Below are 17,034 nucleotides of genomic sequence, written 5' to 3'. Positions count from 1 at the left end.
TAAAGAGGGAAACTGTAAAATGAGATAGGAGGCATTAGTGCCCGTGGTGAATCGGTATTGCCGGAGGTGGAAAGGGAGACAACAAACACCCGAAATAGGAGAGAGAAAAGTAAGGGATGAAGTGGTTAAAATCCGACGAAGGTTACTCGACTTTCTCCAAAAAAAAAAAAAAAAAAAAAAAAACTGGCGATAACCAGTGATGAAATTTACCCATAAGTAGTGGGAAAAATCTAAAACTTTAATGAACGGTTCAAATTAATTCTATAGATATAACGGTAAGATTTCAACGAGTGTTTAGTAAAGTCAATCTACACATCCGTTCAGCTACACTTTAGCCTTAAAATTATTTGTTTTAAGGAAGTTACTAAAAAGAGCTTGAATTGCGTGTAACTAATTTGTATTTTACAGCTAATACAATATGTAGGTCAAGTGTTCCAAAGAAAAAAGATATTTGTTGTGGCAAATTGCATGTAAGGTGAAAGTTGTGATGGGTCCATATTTTTTTTGTAAATCAAATATGTTGAAATTGATTTTCTTTTCTTTATCATCATAAATGAAGAATCATAAAAATTTCTCTTTTTTCATTTCTTTTTACTAGTTATTATACTTTCATGCTACTATTATAAAAGCATGAACTTAATAGACACAACTATATATTTGTTTCCTTAAATGCTCTTATCTATTCAGTTTAAATAAAAAATAAATGATATTTAAAATAAAAAATTTAATTTATAAATATAATAATAAGGCATAAATATTCTAAAACCAAAAGTTTTTCTAACTATTGTTAAATTCCTCTAACCAATTTAGAACTAACCAACTAACTCCAACACCTTGCGGTTGGAAGCCTTGGCTTTAAATGTGATGAAATCAACAATTGCTTATAGTCCTTAAGGCATTCCGATCCAATATATAAACTCACAACCAAGGTTTAAAGTATCCCATGATACCTTACGATACTAGATGATACGTATTCATATTTGACTAAACCGATATGATACATCTTTCCATTGAATTACATTAAAATATATTAGCCAGAACGATACAATACTCGATACAGGACGATACGTCTCTTAAAATCACCTGACCAATACGATACTCGATACCGATACTTTAAACTTGCTCACATCTACATTCATTTCTTTGATCCCTCCCATTTCTTCACAACGAAGCAAAACCAAAACATTTTAGATTCTATATGTGTTCTCTATAAGAAAAGTTTGCTAATTTCAAATTAAATAGTCAAGTCTCTCCACTAAGGGAGATTCAATCATGGCAATGTCACTAGCTGCACCACTTTGACAAGCTATGATGACAGAATAAGGACACTACTTGATGTATGTGATTGACAAATTTTTTCACTTGAATATCATGCCAGAAAGTATGTAGCTTCCAACAATTATCATACTTGGTGATCAATTATCTTGGAAGCCGAGTGTTCTCGAATCTCTTGTGTGCATCAGCCTTGCTAGAGTTGAAGTAATTTGAACAATCTCCATTAACCATGGAGATGGACGTTGCAATTGCAACACAGCTGTTGGATAGTAAAGGCTTGTTTGTCACTCCAATTACTCTAGTAGAGAAGGTCCTCCAAAAAAGATGAAGATAACTGGTCAACCATTTTTCTTGATTTATTCAATGTAAAAATTTTCTATTTGGTGCATATGTTTTGAGCCTTTTACTAAAATATAGGTTTCCGACTTGGAAAAACAATAAAAAATTATGAATATACGTGGAAATAAAAAAAAGTTAACCTGAATTGATTCAGATGAATTTCGATCCAATTTCCCATCGCCTTAAAAAAAGTTGTAAAAAAAAAAAGAGAAAGAAAAGAGAGAGACTACGGAGTCTACGTTGGAGGAGATGGATTGCCGTGACTTGCGGGTCTTGAAAAATTTGTTGGTTCAAAGATTCCAACACTCCACTTCTTGCCTGCCTACCTTTGGAAAGTCCTGAACCGTAGATCCCGCAAGAGAAATGGTACACAACAAGTGGAATACCGCGTTGAAAAATATGCTAACTTTACCCATCAAAAAAAGAAAAAGAAAAAAAAAGTGTTGAAAATAAAAGACCTGTGGGTTTGTAAATGGTATAAGAAATAAACCGGGAAGCTCACCGATCAACCGGTCCGGCCCATCGACCTTCTCAATCCCACCAGGAGGCCCAGCCAGGACCAACATTACCACTTTGCCCTGCGCATTTTTTTTTGGGTACAAATGCGTTTTTTATATATAGGGATAGGGATATTACATATGCCACCTGGTAGAAGTTGAACCCATGACCTCTCCACTGAGAAGCAGGTTCCTAACTTATGCCCTACGCATTTGATATAACTTATTGCCATGTAACAAATCCTGATTCCGGATCGTCTTCCCTAACCGATGTTGACAATGAATTACAAGGGCTCCACAGGATTAGGATGATGAGATTTTATTTTTTAAATATTTTATTATATTTTTTATGAACCCCACATAATTTGTGGTTGTAAGGATGTCAAGGAAGTATAGAGTGCTCCTGTTAGAAGAAATGATCCACACTCCCATCTTACCCTTCGTTTGGTTTGGTCAGATCCTACACTAAACCAGAAACAAACCTAAAACCGAACCGTTGAACGTTGACCGTCGTGGGCCCGGTCTGGTAGGAAATTTACATTCGTTCAAATTAAATTAATGGAAAATGGAAGATGGAGATTGACTCCTTGGACTCCTTTGACGATTTTTCATCGTGCCACGTTGAAAAGATTTTCGTGTGGGTCCGGCTCGATGACGGCGAGTATAATAACGCCGTTACATGGACATGTGGTGTTAAGCATTTGTGCAGTTGAATTCTGCCCAGATTTGGCGTCAATCTTGACGGTCCCAGTGTTTGGGGGGCCGTTTTCCTCTGCATCTTCTTCCTTCTTCGTGCTGCTCCATTTTTTTTTTAACTTTGGTAGAAATAGAATCTTCTTCGTCGTCCTCCTCGCTTTCTCAGCCCAAAATCGATATTTCAATTTCAATCTTTTCCTTTCTTAGGTAGATTCAACTATTTTTCTCCCCATAAAAGCAGCGATAAAGGCATCCGAACCATTCAACAAAGGTAAAGGCGAAAAGGAAGCACTTTGTTCATCTTCGTCAATATGACGAAGAATCGTGAGAAGGCATCCATGAATCGGATTCTCATTCTCTGTGTCTCCAGCTTCGCTCTTGGAATGTTCTTCACAAACAGGTTATTCTCCCACTTTGAATTCTGTTGCTTAAAAAAATGATCTGGCTTTTATGTTCTTAGTTTTCGTTTTCATTAGGGCCTTGGAGTGAGTAATGCCTCGTTTGTATTCTAAGCATACTTGAGATTTTTCTAGGCCATTGTGTTGGATTGGACCATTTTCTTGGCTACTCTTTTTATCGTAAATGAGTGAATTGCAGGATGTGGGCGCCTTCCGAAACAAATGGCCAGATATTAAATCGTCGACGGCAAGATCAGGAGTTTAGTGCTGTTTCTGGGGATTGTGTCACGCAACAGGTCTGCTTTGTATCCAAAAGGATGCAGCCATGGATAGGCTTAGACTCTCTGAAGTTTTAAATTTTTATTTCTATTACTATTTTTAAAAAAATAAAATCTGGGTGTTCTTTCCATTTACCCTCAATTTTCACGTTCCCTGAATCAGAAGCTTGGAGGACAAGAGAAGGATATAATGGGGGAGGTCTACAGAACCAACGGAGCAATACAGTGAGTAGGAATTGAATATTTTGGTTCTGCCATTTTTTTATGGGGTTTTTCGTATTTTAAATTCACTTAATTATTGGGTTCTATTGCTGATGATTTATTGGAGGCCGGTTAGATCTTTAGACAAAAGTATATCATCACTTCAAAGGGAGCTAGCCGCGGCAAGGAGTGCTCAGGATATGGATGTGGGCGATTCTGATGCAATTCATGAGGGCCCACAAAAGCAGAATAAGAAGAAGGCATTTGTGGTCATGGGAATAAACACTGCATTTAGCAGCAGGAGGAGGCGTGATTCGGTCAGAGAGACCTGGATGCCTCAAGGTATCTTTCTGTTACCTATTGAGAAATGGTATATATTTAATGAATCCACCCATCTGGGGTAGTCATTACTTGGTTTTATTGGGGAATTCAGGGGAGAAGCTAGTTCAATTGGAGCAAGAGAAGGGTGTTGTAATACGCTTCATGATCGGGCACAGGTATGTTGCATACCTTAAAGTCCATAGTATGTACGGATTTGCATTTGAAATGCTGGCATGTATTCCATGACTGTTTCGAGCAAACGCCCGGTGTTAACTCCACGGCACACTTGGATCATATGAAATCTCTTCTTATTTTAGCATTGCTCATTGTCATGTAGTGATTCAGTATTCCTTCAATATGCTGTTGATGATTGAGTGCTCATGTTATTCAAATACACCTGTGGTTTTACATGGCTTCCTTTTTTATAAAGCCTTTCAAATTAAATGATGTAATGGCAGCATTTCTTCTTTCCCAACCGAACATATAAAAGGGACACGAGATGACATTTTTGGTTGGCTGTCTTATTTTGTAAATACGTTTAATAGTTTCCATAGCAAGGACTGGTGACTTCTTACTTTTATTTGGTTTCCTCACCACCTCACTCAAACACATGAATATCTTCTCTCACATCTTCCCGGATCACTGTGGTCTATCTCTTCTGATTTATATTAGTACACCTTACCTGGCCTCAATTGCAAGAGCCTGTATAACCTCAACCCTCCTCAATCATCTTATCTTCTCAAGAGACGCTCTAAATGATCTAGGTATTGTTTAATTTCTTAAAGGTGATGATTATGTTGGGATACAAATGACTTTTCTTCTATTCAGTGATTAAAATTTATCCACCATCTGATGCCTGTTATCAGATCATTTACTTTATCATGACCCCATTAAGAGAGTATTACGTGTGATTATTTTTATTTATGCATACTTTTCTCCTGTGCCAGTTTAATGGTAATTGTGAAGAACCATCAGTTTTGTTCTCTAAAATATGACCTGATCTAAATTTTCTTCAATTGAATGGGACAGTGCAACATCCAAAAGCATATTAGATCGAGCTATTGATATGGAAGATGCACAACACAATGACTTTCTGAGACTAGTAAGAATGGGCTCATTACTTCCTAGACACAAATCACAATGATTTTGTTTGAACTTGGGTCTTGAATCTTTTTGTACCATCCCGTAGGAACATGTTGAGGGGTATCACGAACTTTCTGCTAAAACAAAAACCTTCTTTTCCACTGCTTATGCAATATGGGATGCTGAATTCTATGTGAAGGTGGATGATGATGTGCACGTCAATTTGGGTACATACTATCTGTATATTCCAGAATCTCTTTGCAACTTGGGCCTCATGTTAAGTATTTTTCTAAATTTTGAGTTTTACATCTCTTTGGTGATTGCAGGTATGCTAGCTACAACACTTGCCCGTCACCGTTCTAAACCCAGAGTGTACATGGGCTGTATGAAGTCAGGACCTGTTCTTGCTGAAAAGTAATCTTCCATTACTTCATTTTAGTGGACTCCTGTAGTTGCTTTCTAACATCATTTTACTGTGTAATGTACCCAATGTCAATCTGTTTCTCCGCTCTCTGTAGGAATGTCAAGTACCATGAGCCAGAGTACTGGAAATTTGGGGAGGATGGAAACAAATACTTCCGACATGCTACTGGACAGATATATGCAATCTCAAAAGATCTGGCAAGATATATCTCCGTCAACCAGTAAGAGTTTTGGATATTAATTCTATCATGCATATTGAGGCCCAACTTGGTATCTTTGTAGTCACCATAAAATTGAGTTGGGTGGATTTTTCATGCATCTAGCAATCAGGGTTGTAATTTGATGAAATGATTGCATGATTTTTCCAGCAACATGGTTCAAAGTTCAAACTGTTTGTAGGACTTCTTGTTGCTTTAATTTCCCGGTTAAAAGAATGTTTTTAGTTTGACAGTAATCAGTATATAAATTGTCCTTGCCAATTATGCAACTTGAGAATCCGATCCTGCTGTTTGTGACTGTAGGGACATATTGCACAAATTTGCAAATGAAGATGTTTCCCTGGGTTCTTGGTTTATTGGTCTTGAAGTTGAGCACATCGATGAACGCAACATGTGCTGTGGTACTCCACCAGGTATAACTCTCCAAGATATATATTGCTGGTCGTAGTAGATGGAATTTCATCTTTTCCTGAACTTGTTTTTGTGGCTGTTTGTAGATTGTGACTGGAAGGCACAGGCAGGGAATGTGTGCGTTGCTTCATTCGACTGGAACTGCAGTGGAATTTGCAAATCAGTGGAGAAGATTAAGGATGTTCATGAAAAATGTGGTGAAGCTGATGGAGCTGTTTGGAGTGCTCTATTTTAAGTTGCTACGACAAAGATGGTGTTAGGCGGTGTCTGTGATATTATGTTTCTCCTACAGCCTATAATCACAAGTACACAAGCCTTCTTTAGTGAAGAATCAACAGACAGTTTTGAAGATTCTAACATGGCATAACAATGCACATAGAGATGGTTCATTTTCCTTCAACAATACCTGCAAATCTCACGGAAAGCCTTTAGGGGATTGTCATGTAAGTTCCAAATGACTACACCAAACCACTCTTTTAGTTGGTTGTTAATCTATTGTGGGACATAGTCAGAATTGTATCCAATGTGTTCTATTCTTTTGGGGATAGGATAGTTTAGGATATTCATATGGAGATATAAGTTTCTCAAGTGGGGTTTGTCTACTGCTGGTTTTGGATGTACCAGTGTCTGTTACAGTGTTTCTTCTTATCAAACAGAAGGTCAGCCAGACCCATTCACGAGTTCTCTTATTATGATAAATCTTATGTATAGTTTATAACCAAAATCGAAGAATGAACTCATTCAGGTGAAGTTAACGGTCCTATGCTTGTTTGTTTTGCTTTTGCATTTCACAACATATCGTACAGACGTGTCGGACAGATTTTGTTTTATTTTTTTTTTTTTTGGGGGGTCAAAGTTGGAGTAAGATCTCTCTCATATAAGCCTCATAACTTGGTGAGAAAATATTGGTCTCACCAAATACAGAGTGTGTGCTTCATGGCTTTCAGTAGTGTGCAGAGAGAGAGAGAGAAATAAAGTTGGTGGAACAGAAAAATCAAATAGAAACAGGAAGTTCCCATTCATGTAGAGAGTGCAAAATTATGGATTATGTTAGAAAAGATCAATAAAACCCTACCCACAATAAGAAGAAAGCACAAGAAAAAAGAAAGAAAGAAATAGTATCATCAAGAACCTACTTATTTATTCCTATAGGAAGTATTTGCAAATACTATTTCTCTTACAGTCGTAGCCATGCCAGATTTCTGTTCCAAGATCTTACAGGCTATGAGCACCACACCAACATTCAGCTCCGGCAACTTGCTTCAGGTGTCAGTTTAGATGATTTGGAGCCTTGGACCTAGAATTGGGTGGGTTTGTGGTGGCATTTCAGATAATATTTTGATTATTGGTATAATAGTAAGCTAACTAGTTAATTAAGATCATCCATTCACCACTAAATTATTCTCTTTTGGAAATCGTCTGTTATCTGATAACTCTCTATGTAGCATAGAACACCCTGTGGGTACAACAGTACAAGTGGAATATTAAATCTAAGGAGACTTGTAGTTTTGCCAGTTTAATTCCGTCCAATAAGATATTCAAGAATTTCTTCATATTCTTATCCTATAGATATGGTCAAAAATTCCTGATGGAGACAGATTATATTAGACATATAGATCAGATAACAATTATAATTCTATAATTCTGTTGAAGGGGAGAATGATATGATCAAAGATACAAGTCTCTTCTCATATAATTTTCATTAGCTGCTGGGTAATTTCGCTTAATTCTGGGATCTTTCTTATGCATCTCAGAGGTTCACAGGTTCCTGTTAGCAACTAATAATTGATTGTTCGTCGTCAAAATGTGGACTATTACATCACTGCATCTGTTCAGAATAAGTTGGCTTTACGATTTGGCTTGTGAAAATTTCAATGAAGATTTTAAAATACATGGTAATCATGCGGCCGATGCTGATAGCTAGATAAAAGTATGTCACCAATTTTAGGATAAAAACAAAGCTTTGACTCTTAAAGAAGCCATTTTATTTGATTTTGCTCCTTCCCATTTCCCATGGAGATGGCCTGAGTAGACTTAGACTTTGGAAAACGGATTTTGCTGGGGTACTGCATAATTAATACGGAAGCAGCAGTAGGAAACTTCTACGCCGATTTTGAGGACTAATATCGTATCTATTTCTGACAAGGAAATTGACCATCTATTTCCTTGTAGATGATATATGACATATGTCTCAACATTACATTAAAAAGTTGAGGTCCATTTATAATTCATATTTTTTAACTTAATCACAACTCTTTGATGTGACTTATAAATGGATTTCAACCATTTGATGTGATATAGATGGTCCATTTCTGACAAGGAAAATGGATTGGATAAATTTTCAAGATTTTGATTTGTGAAACATTTATAACTAAGTTGACTAAAATGAAATGAAAAGAAAATTTGCTAAAAGGTAAGAAATCCAAGTATCTTGGCCTTCTCTCATCTGTTGATCCAAAAGTAAAGTAAAATAATTAAAAAAATTTCTGATAAATCATTGATTCTTCTGGTGTCTTTATAAGTAAGAAATATATGGATATATCCATTCATGTCAAAACACATTCTTTATTTGTACATCGGGTCCTTTAGAGAGCTTGACATCCCATTCATAGCACAGTACTGCGCATTAATTGCACAAAAATCGAGCCCTTTAAAAACTCCTAACAAATAACAAATGCTTACTTACAAAATGGGAAAGCAATATCAGACTTTCCAAATCTGCCACATTGCGCATGAAGTGGCCAAATCTCAACCATCAATACCGACTTGATAGAAGTAAAGTTTGTCTTCTCCTCTCAAAAACGTCTCAATCTAAGCCCTAAGGTATCACCAAACCATCCAGCTTTCTACCGACAATGAACTTGGTACACAACGTGTCATCTTCATGTGAGAGTGAGTAGTACACAAGGTTTAAAGTATCCTAGGATACCATACGATACTAGCCAATACGTATCCATATTTGACCCAACTGATACAATACATCTCTCCAATGAATTGCACTAAAATACATTAGTACGTCTCTTAAAATCACCTGATCGATACGATACTTGATACCGATACTTTAAACCTTGGCGGTACATATTATTTCTGCCTTACAAGCTCGTTTTGGGAAAAACATCTTCTGCTGAGCAAGTCTCTGTTGTGCATAACATAGGACATATATACCAAATGATTAACTGAGAAAACAAAGTAAATACAAGACTATTGAAGATTTTTAAAATTTAAAATTAAATTTTTAGTCTCAACCAATCATTTTGTCTACTTTGCAGAGTTATGCACAAAAGAGGATTTTCCCCTCGTTTCGCAGCTCCCAGTTTTTCTGACGTGTATGACTCAATTTGTAGATAAATATATCGGAGGATAAGTAAGCCATTGTAATCAAAGCTGATAAGGATATTATTTTAACAATTAAAATAATAATAAAAATAATGTTTAGTTTTTAACGACATTGACATTAACAAGCAAGAAGAGCCACCACCATTGACGAACCATGTCGCATGCATTGCGTTTCAAATTGATTGATTTCTTCAACATTTATATATTTCCTCCTCGATGATCAATCTATTCGTTTGGACCCGTTCATGAGAGACGATTACTCATACCAATGGAGCTGCTCCCTCAAGCTCGTCTAGTGTAATTAATAAATTAATTTTAATCCCCCCTTGGTTCTCGTGGATCAATCACATTGATTTATATAAGATTCTTGTTTAGATCTTTCTCTCGATCCGAATCCACTATATTAACTTCTCTGGCTTCCTTATGCCTTGGCAGACTTGACAATGAGATGGAGACACAGTTGCTTGTGCTTTCTCAAAATCCCAAAACAGAGACAGAATCTTATGGAAGCTCAGAAACTTGCAGAGACAAGGATAAGAGTACTGTATGGATTTCACAGAGACAGAATTATTTATAAATCACTTGGCTGTGCCAATGCTACCTATCCTCCCAACCCACAACATGCATAGATGGATTCTACTCTTCCCTGCAGGGACCAGAACACACATGGATCCTAGTGTTTTCAGGGGATTGGATGGTCCTGTCTGTGTATTATTCGTTTGACTAAGTATAATTGCATGTCTAATCCATAAAATAATACAAAATAATAATAATGAAAAAAGGGTTTTAACTTTCATAAGAGTTTAAACTACTTATAGTTATACCTCCAATGGTAAAGAGAAAGTGACCTGATGATTCACCGTGGGGTCAGGATTGTGTGACTATTGTCGAATGATTTGATTTGATTTGAAGTGAGGGAAAGAGTGAAAGAGAGATGATTATGTTCACCCATGCTATGGCGTTTCATTGTGCTAATTGCACAGGAGGGTATAGCATATCATATATGAGAACATTATATTCTCTCACATTTCTTTGCCATATGTTTAAGTGAGGGATTCACTTTAACCCATCGGGGTAGAGGATCCAAACTTGTATAATAACTCTACACGAGTCCAAAATCTCCATCATAAATTTGGAGAAGGACTCACTTTTGAGTTTTGACATAATGAATTACTAATGAAATTCTGAATAAGACCACTTCACATGAACTTCCTTCCTAATATATGGTGGAAAGATATGAAGAGAACACAAATCTCTACCCCTGTTAGGATAGCATAGAATTAAATGAATCACAGTCCCGACTCAAGCTCTGTACATTTATCTTATACTGCGCGCACAATAATAATGGCCTAGGCGCCAAGGGAGGCAGGCAGTCGGTGTTTCATGTGCAATTCCACATGGTTAATAGATGAGCAATGCAGGGCAGGGCCATGTCGGCATGTGCTGTACATCCCCACTAATCCCAATAACTAGTGAACAAATTTTTTTTTATCGACATGTGATTTTCCACATGCCTTAATTTGGTTTTGACTGTGGTGGATACAAACAAAAGGAATAATGCTGTATTTTGTGGAACCAACACCGTGGTGGTCCTGACCAATTGTGAGTTGAGTCTTGTAACCACCCCACAGCCCACAGGGCCACAACTCAACTCAACATGACGTGGTAACCCCACACTCCACCTACAGCCGATGCTGGAAATGGTTTGTTATGGTTTACCTTTTCCACAAAATAAATAAATAAGCCTGTTTTGTTTGTCTCAGTAAGTCTGCTGTGTGGAGCCTGGACTCGACTCTTTCCAATAATTCATCATTATCTGAGTTTGAGTTTGAACTTGAGGTTGAGTTGAGAGTTGTAGTCTAAAATAAGCAAAGGTTCCATAAAATAATAACCTGCCGGAAGGAGTCAGTCTGCATTGGTAAAAGGGACGAATTGGTCTTCAACCAACTCTTTAAATGCCCATTACTACTTTTCCTTCTTTTTGACAATTCTACACTTCCGTTCAATTCATCTTCGTGTTCTTCCTCCCTTCCCTCCCGCTCCCTCTCCCTCTCTCTTAATTTCTTCATTCCCCCTCTGGGATGTCTTAGCATCTCATTCGACAAGAGCTAGGTGGAGATACCACTGCGCGCAACATAATAATAAGAACAAGAGCAAAAGAAAGCTAGCTATAGCTATCAATCATGATGTGCCTGAGACCGCCGAGGAAGGAAGACTGCCTACCCAAATGGGATAACAGCGTTGTCCCATTCCCCAACCTTGAGAAGATCGGCGAGGAGCCAACGTCTCCAAGAGTTGGCTGTATGGGTCAGATCAAGCGCCGCGACAGGAAGTTGGTTGGGTTTGGCTTCCCAAACCACCATAGATGCAACAGCACCACCACCACCACCACCACCAACGACAACAACAAGTACTTCAAGCTCAATAAAGTTTTCTCAGGCAAGAATCTCACTAGTTTCCTGAGTATGAATCTCAGTAGCAGTCTCAGTAGTGCTCGCAGTAGCAATTACAGCAAGAAACAGATGATGATAAAGGGTGCCCATGTGAACAAGTCCTATGACGAAATGGATTTTGTTTCATTCAGTGTCGTCGATCTGGATCCTCCTTTGCCGGTCACTAAGCCGGCGCTGCGTCTTAGTACCGACGGTGACGATGGAGTTAATCTGTGGAAAAGGAGATGTGGGGGTGAGACCTTGAGGGCTTTACAGCTTCAACAAAGAAACCCTACTTCTGTTCTTGGACCCAACACCTTCTGAGAGAAACTAAGCCCAATCCCGCCGCATACTTGCGTCTCCTAAATACTTGTAAATGTGAATCATACTCAATTAATGATACTTATCTCTACACCCATTTTGCATTGATTTTGAGTCTTGTCTTTGCAGTACTGTTTTGTGTCAAATTTCAGGATTTTTCGACATTGAGAGGAATACCGATTAGATCGAATCAAATGGTAAGGGAGAGAGAGAGACAGAGAGAGCTATACGTAGCATTTTGAGTGATGGTGCACACAAAATAAATGACCATAGCCTACTTGGCTGCAATTTCTAAAGCCACCCAAATAATTTCAGATGACGGGAGCTGGTTCCATCAGTTAATTTGATCTTCCTCTCGTCTCTGGATCTAACTGTAGCACTAACACACACACACATTGAAATCAGCTGCCATTAATTTACAAGAACTGCAGGAATGATGGAAGTTTACAAATGATTGAATAGACCATTGGAGTTTCGCCATTTATAGAAATAACTGAATATTAATTAGTAAAATGATCAGACGGTTAAGTTTCAAGGCGTGCGTAGAAATCATAATTAGTAGAGCTAGCAGGCTTACGTTTTGGGAAATAGAGGATAATAAAACAGATCCACTACCCAATTTGTTGGTGTTTTTATTGATTTGCTTGTGGGGCTAGCTGCAGCTGATGTTGATGCCGCTTTAATGAGGGAGTTCAGTTCTAAGATTTTCTTTGCTTCTTCGTCTGGTTTTGTGGATCTGTGAATGTCAAACAAGCGTTTTTATGTCATTTAATTTACCTTATGCGGCTTCTAAGTTTCATTCTTTTTTCCTATATATTTTATATAAGAAAGATACGGAGCCAAAAAATGTATTTTAACCCTCACGACGATTGTTAGCCTAGAGGGGGATAACTGTAATTATAAGCCAAGGGAAACCATAAAGTCTTTATATTAGCTGTATCTAAGTGCTAGAAGTGCACCCCATTTGAACTAGTTCAATCATCTCAAAGGAGACTCGTTGCATCCTTAGTGGCAGGCACATCCATAATCTGCACTGCATGGGACTAGGTATGACAATAAATTGCATACACATATAATTCAATGTCGAGATGATCCTCAGAAGTGACAATAGAACCACGGCAATATTACAGCGGTAGATGCTATGAATTTCCCCAATATTACGGTACAAATACTAAATGTAATGTATCAAATGCATGAGATTTGGCACCAAAGTAGGCCCAGAAGAATATACTGCATTAGGTACACCCAGTAATCCTGACTCTTCTTAAAGAGTGTCGATACAATAAAGATACAATAAAACCCTTTTTTCATGGCATTTGAATAAGCCATGGACTCAATTGGCACCTGCCTCATCGAAATAAATGGGAGGATAATGTAGAGTACTATTCCAAATTGAACATCGAAGGTACAGAAGCTAAAGCAACCAGCGTTCTCTGCAATTGAATGGAAGCATCTCAGGCAAGTTAGCAATTCCAAGTGTTTCTACCAATGTCCCTTCCTAACCATTTAAGACCAATACTACAAGAGGCTTTTCAAAAGTGCGCTATTGCTTAGAAAACTCCATCGAAACGAACAAATAATAAAGTAATAATAAACAAATAATCAGTCAATCCCATACATTAACAGCACATAACCAACCAGAGAAATGGAAGGTGAGGGAGGTGGTTGTTAGGGGTTAGCATCAAGTCTGAAGTCATTATACCTACCATGGAATCCAATTGAAGCACATGTTACACGAAGTCCATGAAAGAAATGCACTAAAATTGTAAAGAACAATTACATGAAAGAACAGTCACCTACATAAAAATCACTGCAAAACAAAATCAGCATTCCGAATCTCTAGTCATATGAAACCAACAGATCCAACGAACCCTTCAAGCCACAATCAAATAGAACAGCTTTTGCATCCAAGCTATGCAGTGTCATCAAAATTTAGAGCAGCAGCGCTAAAATGTCAATCTTGGATGGTTCAACTTCTTGATGATCACCTATCAGGAACCGTACAAAAGTAGCCAAATTGTAAAACAAGAGAACGATTCTAGACCTGCACAAGAATGACTCTTTCAATAAGTCGATACTCAAATAACCTGCACCAAGAAAAGAACAAATTGTAAACTAGTACACTATCACCTCTGGATCTTCTAATTCAGCAAACAAGCACATCTGAAATGAGCTTTGAAAATATACACCAAAATTTACAGAACAATCACCAAAAAGATGCCTTCTAATTCTTCATATACAGTTACAGGAAAGAAGTTAAGTGTCCTACCAGACAGGGAAGGGGCCAGATGAAGACATTAAGCCTGCTGGCATACATTTAATAGAAACTCTCACCCTCTGTACAATTTCTCTCAGAATGTATGCATATACAACAATGACATCAAAATTTTCTCATCAGAAGAACAAAGGCAGAATTTTTTTCTTGACAAGGATTTGAACGGCCAGAACCCCATCTGCATCATTAACTACACCTTGCTCATTCACCACAAACAATGGACTTTACAAGCCTCAACAGCAGAAAATATGCGACGAGGACAGGACAAAGCCTCTTAGAAGGACAATTCGAAGAAGGTCCAAGAGTGATAACCATATCTACCCATCACGTTCCAATGGTGCATGAGAACTCACGTCACGGGCTACTAGCTTTTCCTTTGAAAGGCATCCAATAGGAACATAAGCAAACCCTTTAGGTAATCGCTGATTCTGCACAGATGCTTGATCTGATGTCATTACCAGCTCTTTTTGAAAGGTCTCAGTGTGCTGCATCATCAACCAACATTGTAAGCATGTGAATCCACTTCAAAGGGGATAATACTACAAAACCCAGAAATCACAACACAATAGTGATTTACCTTCCTCAACTTTGATTTCCTCTCCACATCACCCATCAAATTACGGGAGGTAACCGATACAGGTCGTTTCGGGAGCTTCTTACCAGCAAACGGTGATTCTTCTGTCAGCAATTGTGCAGGAGGGCGTTGGGATGTTAAACCTTCATTGGTCCGTTTGTCGATATCCATGGGCACAGGTATTGTAAATCTGCGCTTACCAGAAATTGTACTGTCCACAGAGATGTCATCGGACCTTTGCAATGCTTCACTAGAGGATTTATTTTCCTCGAGCCCTTTAAGAGAAGTAGTAGCTGATTCAGAACTAACATCTGGTGGGAAGAAGGGACTGTTCACAAGTACAGAGAAAGCAACAGCATCTCTTTTTGAGGCAAGGATGTCATGTGAGCAGATGACTAACTCTCGCTGCAAAAAATTATTGGTGATTAAAACCACATTTTGAGCAATCTTCAGCAGATAATTGGACATTGAAAGTTAAACAGCCGATGGAAGGATTCCACAAATCCGCAAAATACAAAAGACCAAGAACATACAACACACCAGCAATGAAAATCACACTTACCTTCAGCAAACCTAAGTAGCTAATCAAGAATTCAATAACTCAAGTGAGTAAATGAATCACAGATATGTTTAAATTATATCATCCAAAACTAAGTTTTGACTATACAAATAAAGTGCACTAAGAAACCTTATGTAACAGAACAATTAGGCATGAACATTATTAATTTACAAGACAAATTATAAGAAATGACAAACTCGTGAGAAACATAAAGAGTTCGAACTTCAAAAGATCACTTATTGTAAGAAATATGCCACATCCATCTTCTAGTGATCCCAAAACTAGGTGGGGAAAAAACAAAAGAATAAACCTTATAACAAGACAAATCAATGAAACATAAACAATACGAAGCTACATGACAAATAATTAGATAAGGATAAACTCATAAAAAAGGTAATCATTTGGATTTTCAGAATAAATAAGCCAGTTTTGATTATCCAATGAACATATTAGAATTTAACAGACAAGCTTCGTTGCAACAAACAATTTTACAAAAGAAACTATTTTTAATAACTAAAGTATCATAATGCAGTTTTGATAACCCAAATGGGGTTCAATTCTTAGAAATGCCCAAGAGTTAGGTCGTATACATAATGTGCCTATGATCCCCATGGGCTTTCTATGTAATAGGCTAATTCAATGGTCCTAAAATACGGGTAGTTATTTGATATTAATTTAAAACTTTGTTTATTTTAAGTTGCCTTGCCTCCACCATGAATTACAGATTATTTGATGGAATAATGACATTTATCATACTTAGTTTATTATAAAGTTACTCTAAAGATGAATTGACTAAATAATAAGACCTTTATGGAATGCAAGGATTCATGCAGCCCACCCCATTTAATTGGGATGAGGCTGCTTGTTATTCTTGCTGTTGTTGCAGTGTCTGTGACTAAATAACATTATTTTTATGAGTTTTAGGGCTGTTGAACAATGCATACAGGTTCGGGATCCCAAGTCTGAATTCTTCATTTGATTAAATAATGACTTCTTTGACTTTTGGTGATGTCGAGCAATGCATACAGCATTGGTATCCCAAATCTGAATTCTTCCCTTCTGTTCTTTTCTTCTTCCCAAGAGCATACTTTATCATTCTAGCTGGTTGCTCAAGAAGATTTTCTACTACAATAAGTTGAATTATTCTCAACCGCAATTCTTATTCTTCTAATCTTCAAGCTTCTCAAGCCCTATTATTCCCCTTTCTGAATTTTCATTTTCCCTAAACTCTATCCATCAAAACCTATCTACACTTCCAAACTAAATCATGGAATCTACGGAAATCAATTCCAAAGTCATATGGATATGTATCAGCTAGTATCGTATCATATCATATCGTGGATTCTTCAAACCTCGGCCGCATGTGCTCCAATTTTGGATGATGGTAGCATGGGGGA

At 37.5% G+C, this 17,034-nt stretch overlaps 3 protein-coding genes across 4 annotated transcripts in view; 2 read left to right on the top strand and 1 right to left on the bottom strand.

Annotated features, from left to right (window-relative positions):
- Positions 1 to 2,838: 2,838 nt before the first annotated feature.
- On the top strand, positions 2,839 to 6,951 carry LOC149016725 (beta-1,3-galactosyltransferase 7-like). 2 transcript variants are annotated; one of them, XM_089154803.1, is made up of 11 exons: positions 2,839 to 3,207; positions 3,405 to 3,501; positions 3,647 to 3,708; positions 3,812 to 4,026; positions 4,118 to 4,181; positions 5,035 to 5,107; positions 5,195 to 5,315; positions 5,415 to 5,502; positions 5,607 to 5,732; positions 6,033 to 6,142; positions 6,227 to 6,951. In XM_089154803.1, the coding sequence occupies exons 1-11, from the start codon at positions 3,119 to 3,121 to the stop codon at positions 6,373 to 6,375; spliced, it is 1,194 nt and encodes a 397-aa protein (XP_089010929.1). In that variant the 5' UTR covers positions 2,839 to 3,118; the 3' UTR covers positions 6,376 to 6,951. The 2 variants fall into 2 exon arrangements, with proteins under 2 accessions (XP_089010929.1, XP_089010930.1); XM_089154804.1 differs by having other exon boundaries at positions 3,821 to 4,026; positions 6,227 to 6,950.
- Positions 6,952 to 11,659: 4,708 nt separating this feature from the next.
- LOC149016724 (myotubularin-like protein) lies at positions 11,660 to 12,232 on the top strand. The gene has a single exon (XM_089156807.1). The coding sequence runs from the start codon at positions 11,660 to 11,662 to the stop codon at positions 12,230 to 12,232; it is 573 nt and encodes a 190-aa protein (XP_089012933.1).
- A 768-nt stretch (positions 12,233 to 13,000) lies between these two features.
- Positions 13,001 to 17,034, bottom strand: part of LOC149016723 (uncharacterized) — a 44,878-nt gene continuing 40,844 nt past the window's right edge. The window contains exons 18-19 of the mRNA XM_089154802.1: positions 15,082 to 15,483; positions 13,001 to 14,989 (exon numbers count right to left, since the gene is read on the bottom strand). Coding sequence (XP_089010928.1) covers positions 14,822 to 14,989; positions 15,082 to 15,483 — 570 coding nt within the window. The 3' untranslated portion in view covers positions 13,001 to 14,821. The remainder of the gene's footprint in view (positions 14,990 to 15,081; positions 15,484 to 17,034) is intronic.

The sequence above is a fragment of the Hakea prostrata genome, chromosome 5, assembly GCF_041222555.1.
Source record: "Hakea prostrata isolate BN-2017 chromosome 5, UWA_Hpros_2, whole genome shotgun sequence".
Lineage (NCBI taxonomy): Eukaryota > Viridiplantae > Streptophyta > Magnoliopsida > Proteales > Proteaceae > Hakea > Hakea prostrata.
The sequence above is the reverse complement of the archived record's forward strand: the minus strand, read 5'-3'. Positions and strand labels throughout refer to the sequence as shown.

Coding starts and splice junctions, on each gene's coding strand:
- LOC149016725 (XM_089154803.1), top strand. CDS start 3,119: ATGACGAAGAATCGTGAGAAGGCATCCATGAATCGGATTCTCATTCTC. Junction 3,208..3,404: donor GGAATGTTCTTCACAAACAG/GTTATTCTCCCA, acceptor AGTGAATTGCAG/GATGTGGGCGCCTTCCGAAA. Junction 5,316..5,414: donor TGATGTGCACGTCAATTTGG/GTACATACTATC, acceptor TGGTGATTGCAG/GTATGCTAGCTACAACACTT.
- LOC149016724 (XM_089156807.1), top strand. CDS start 11,660: ATGATGTGCCTGAGACCGCCGAGGAAGGAAGACTGCCTACCCAAATGG.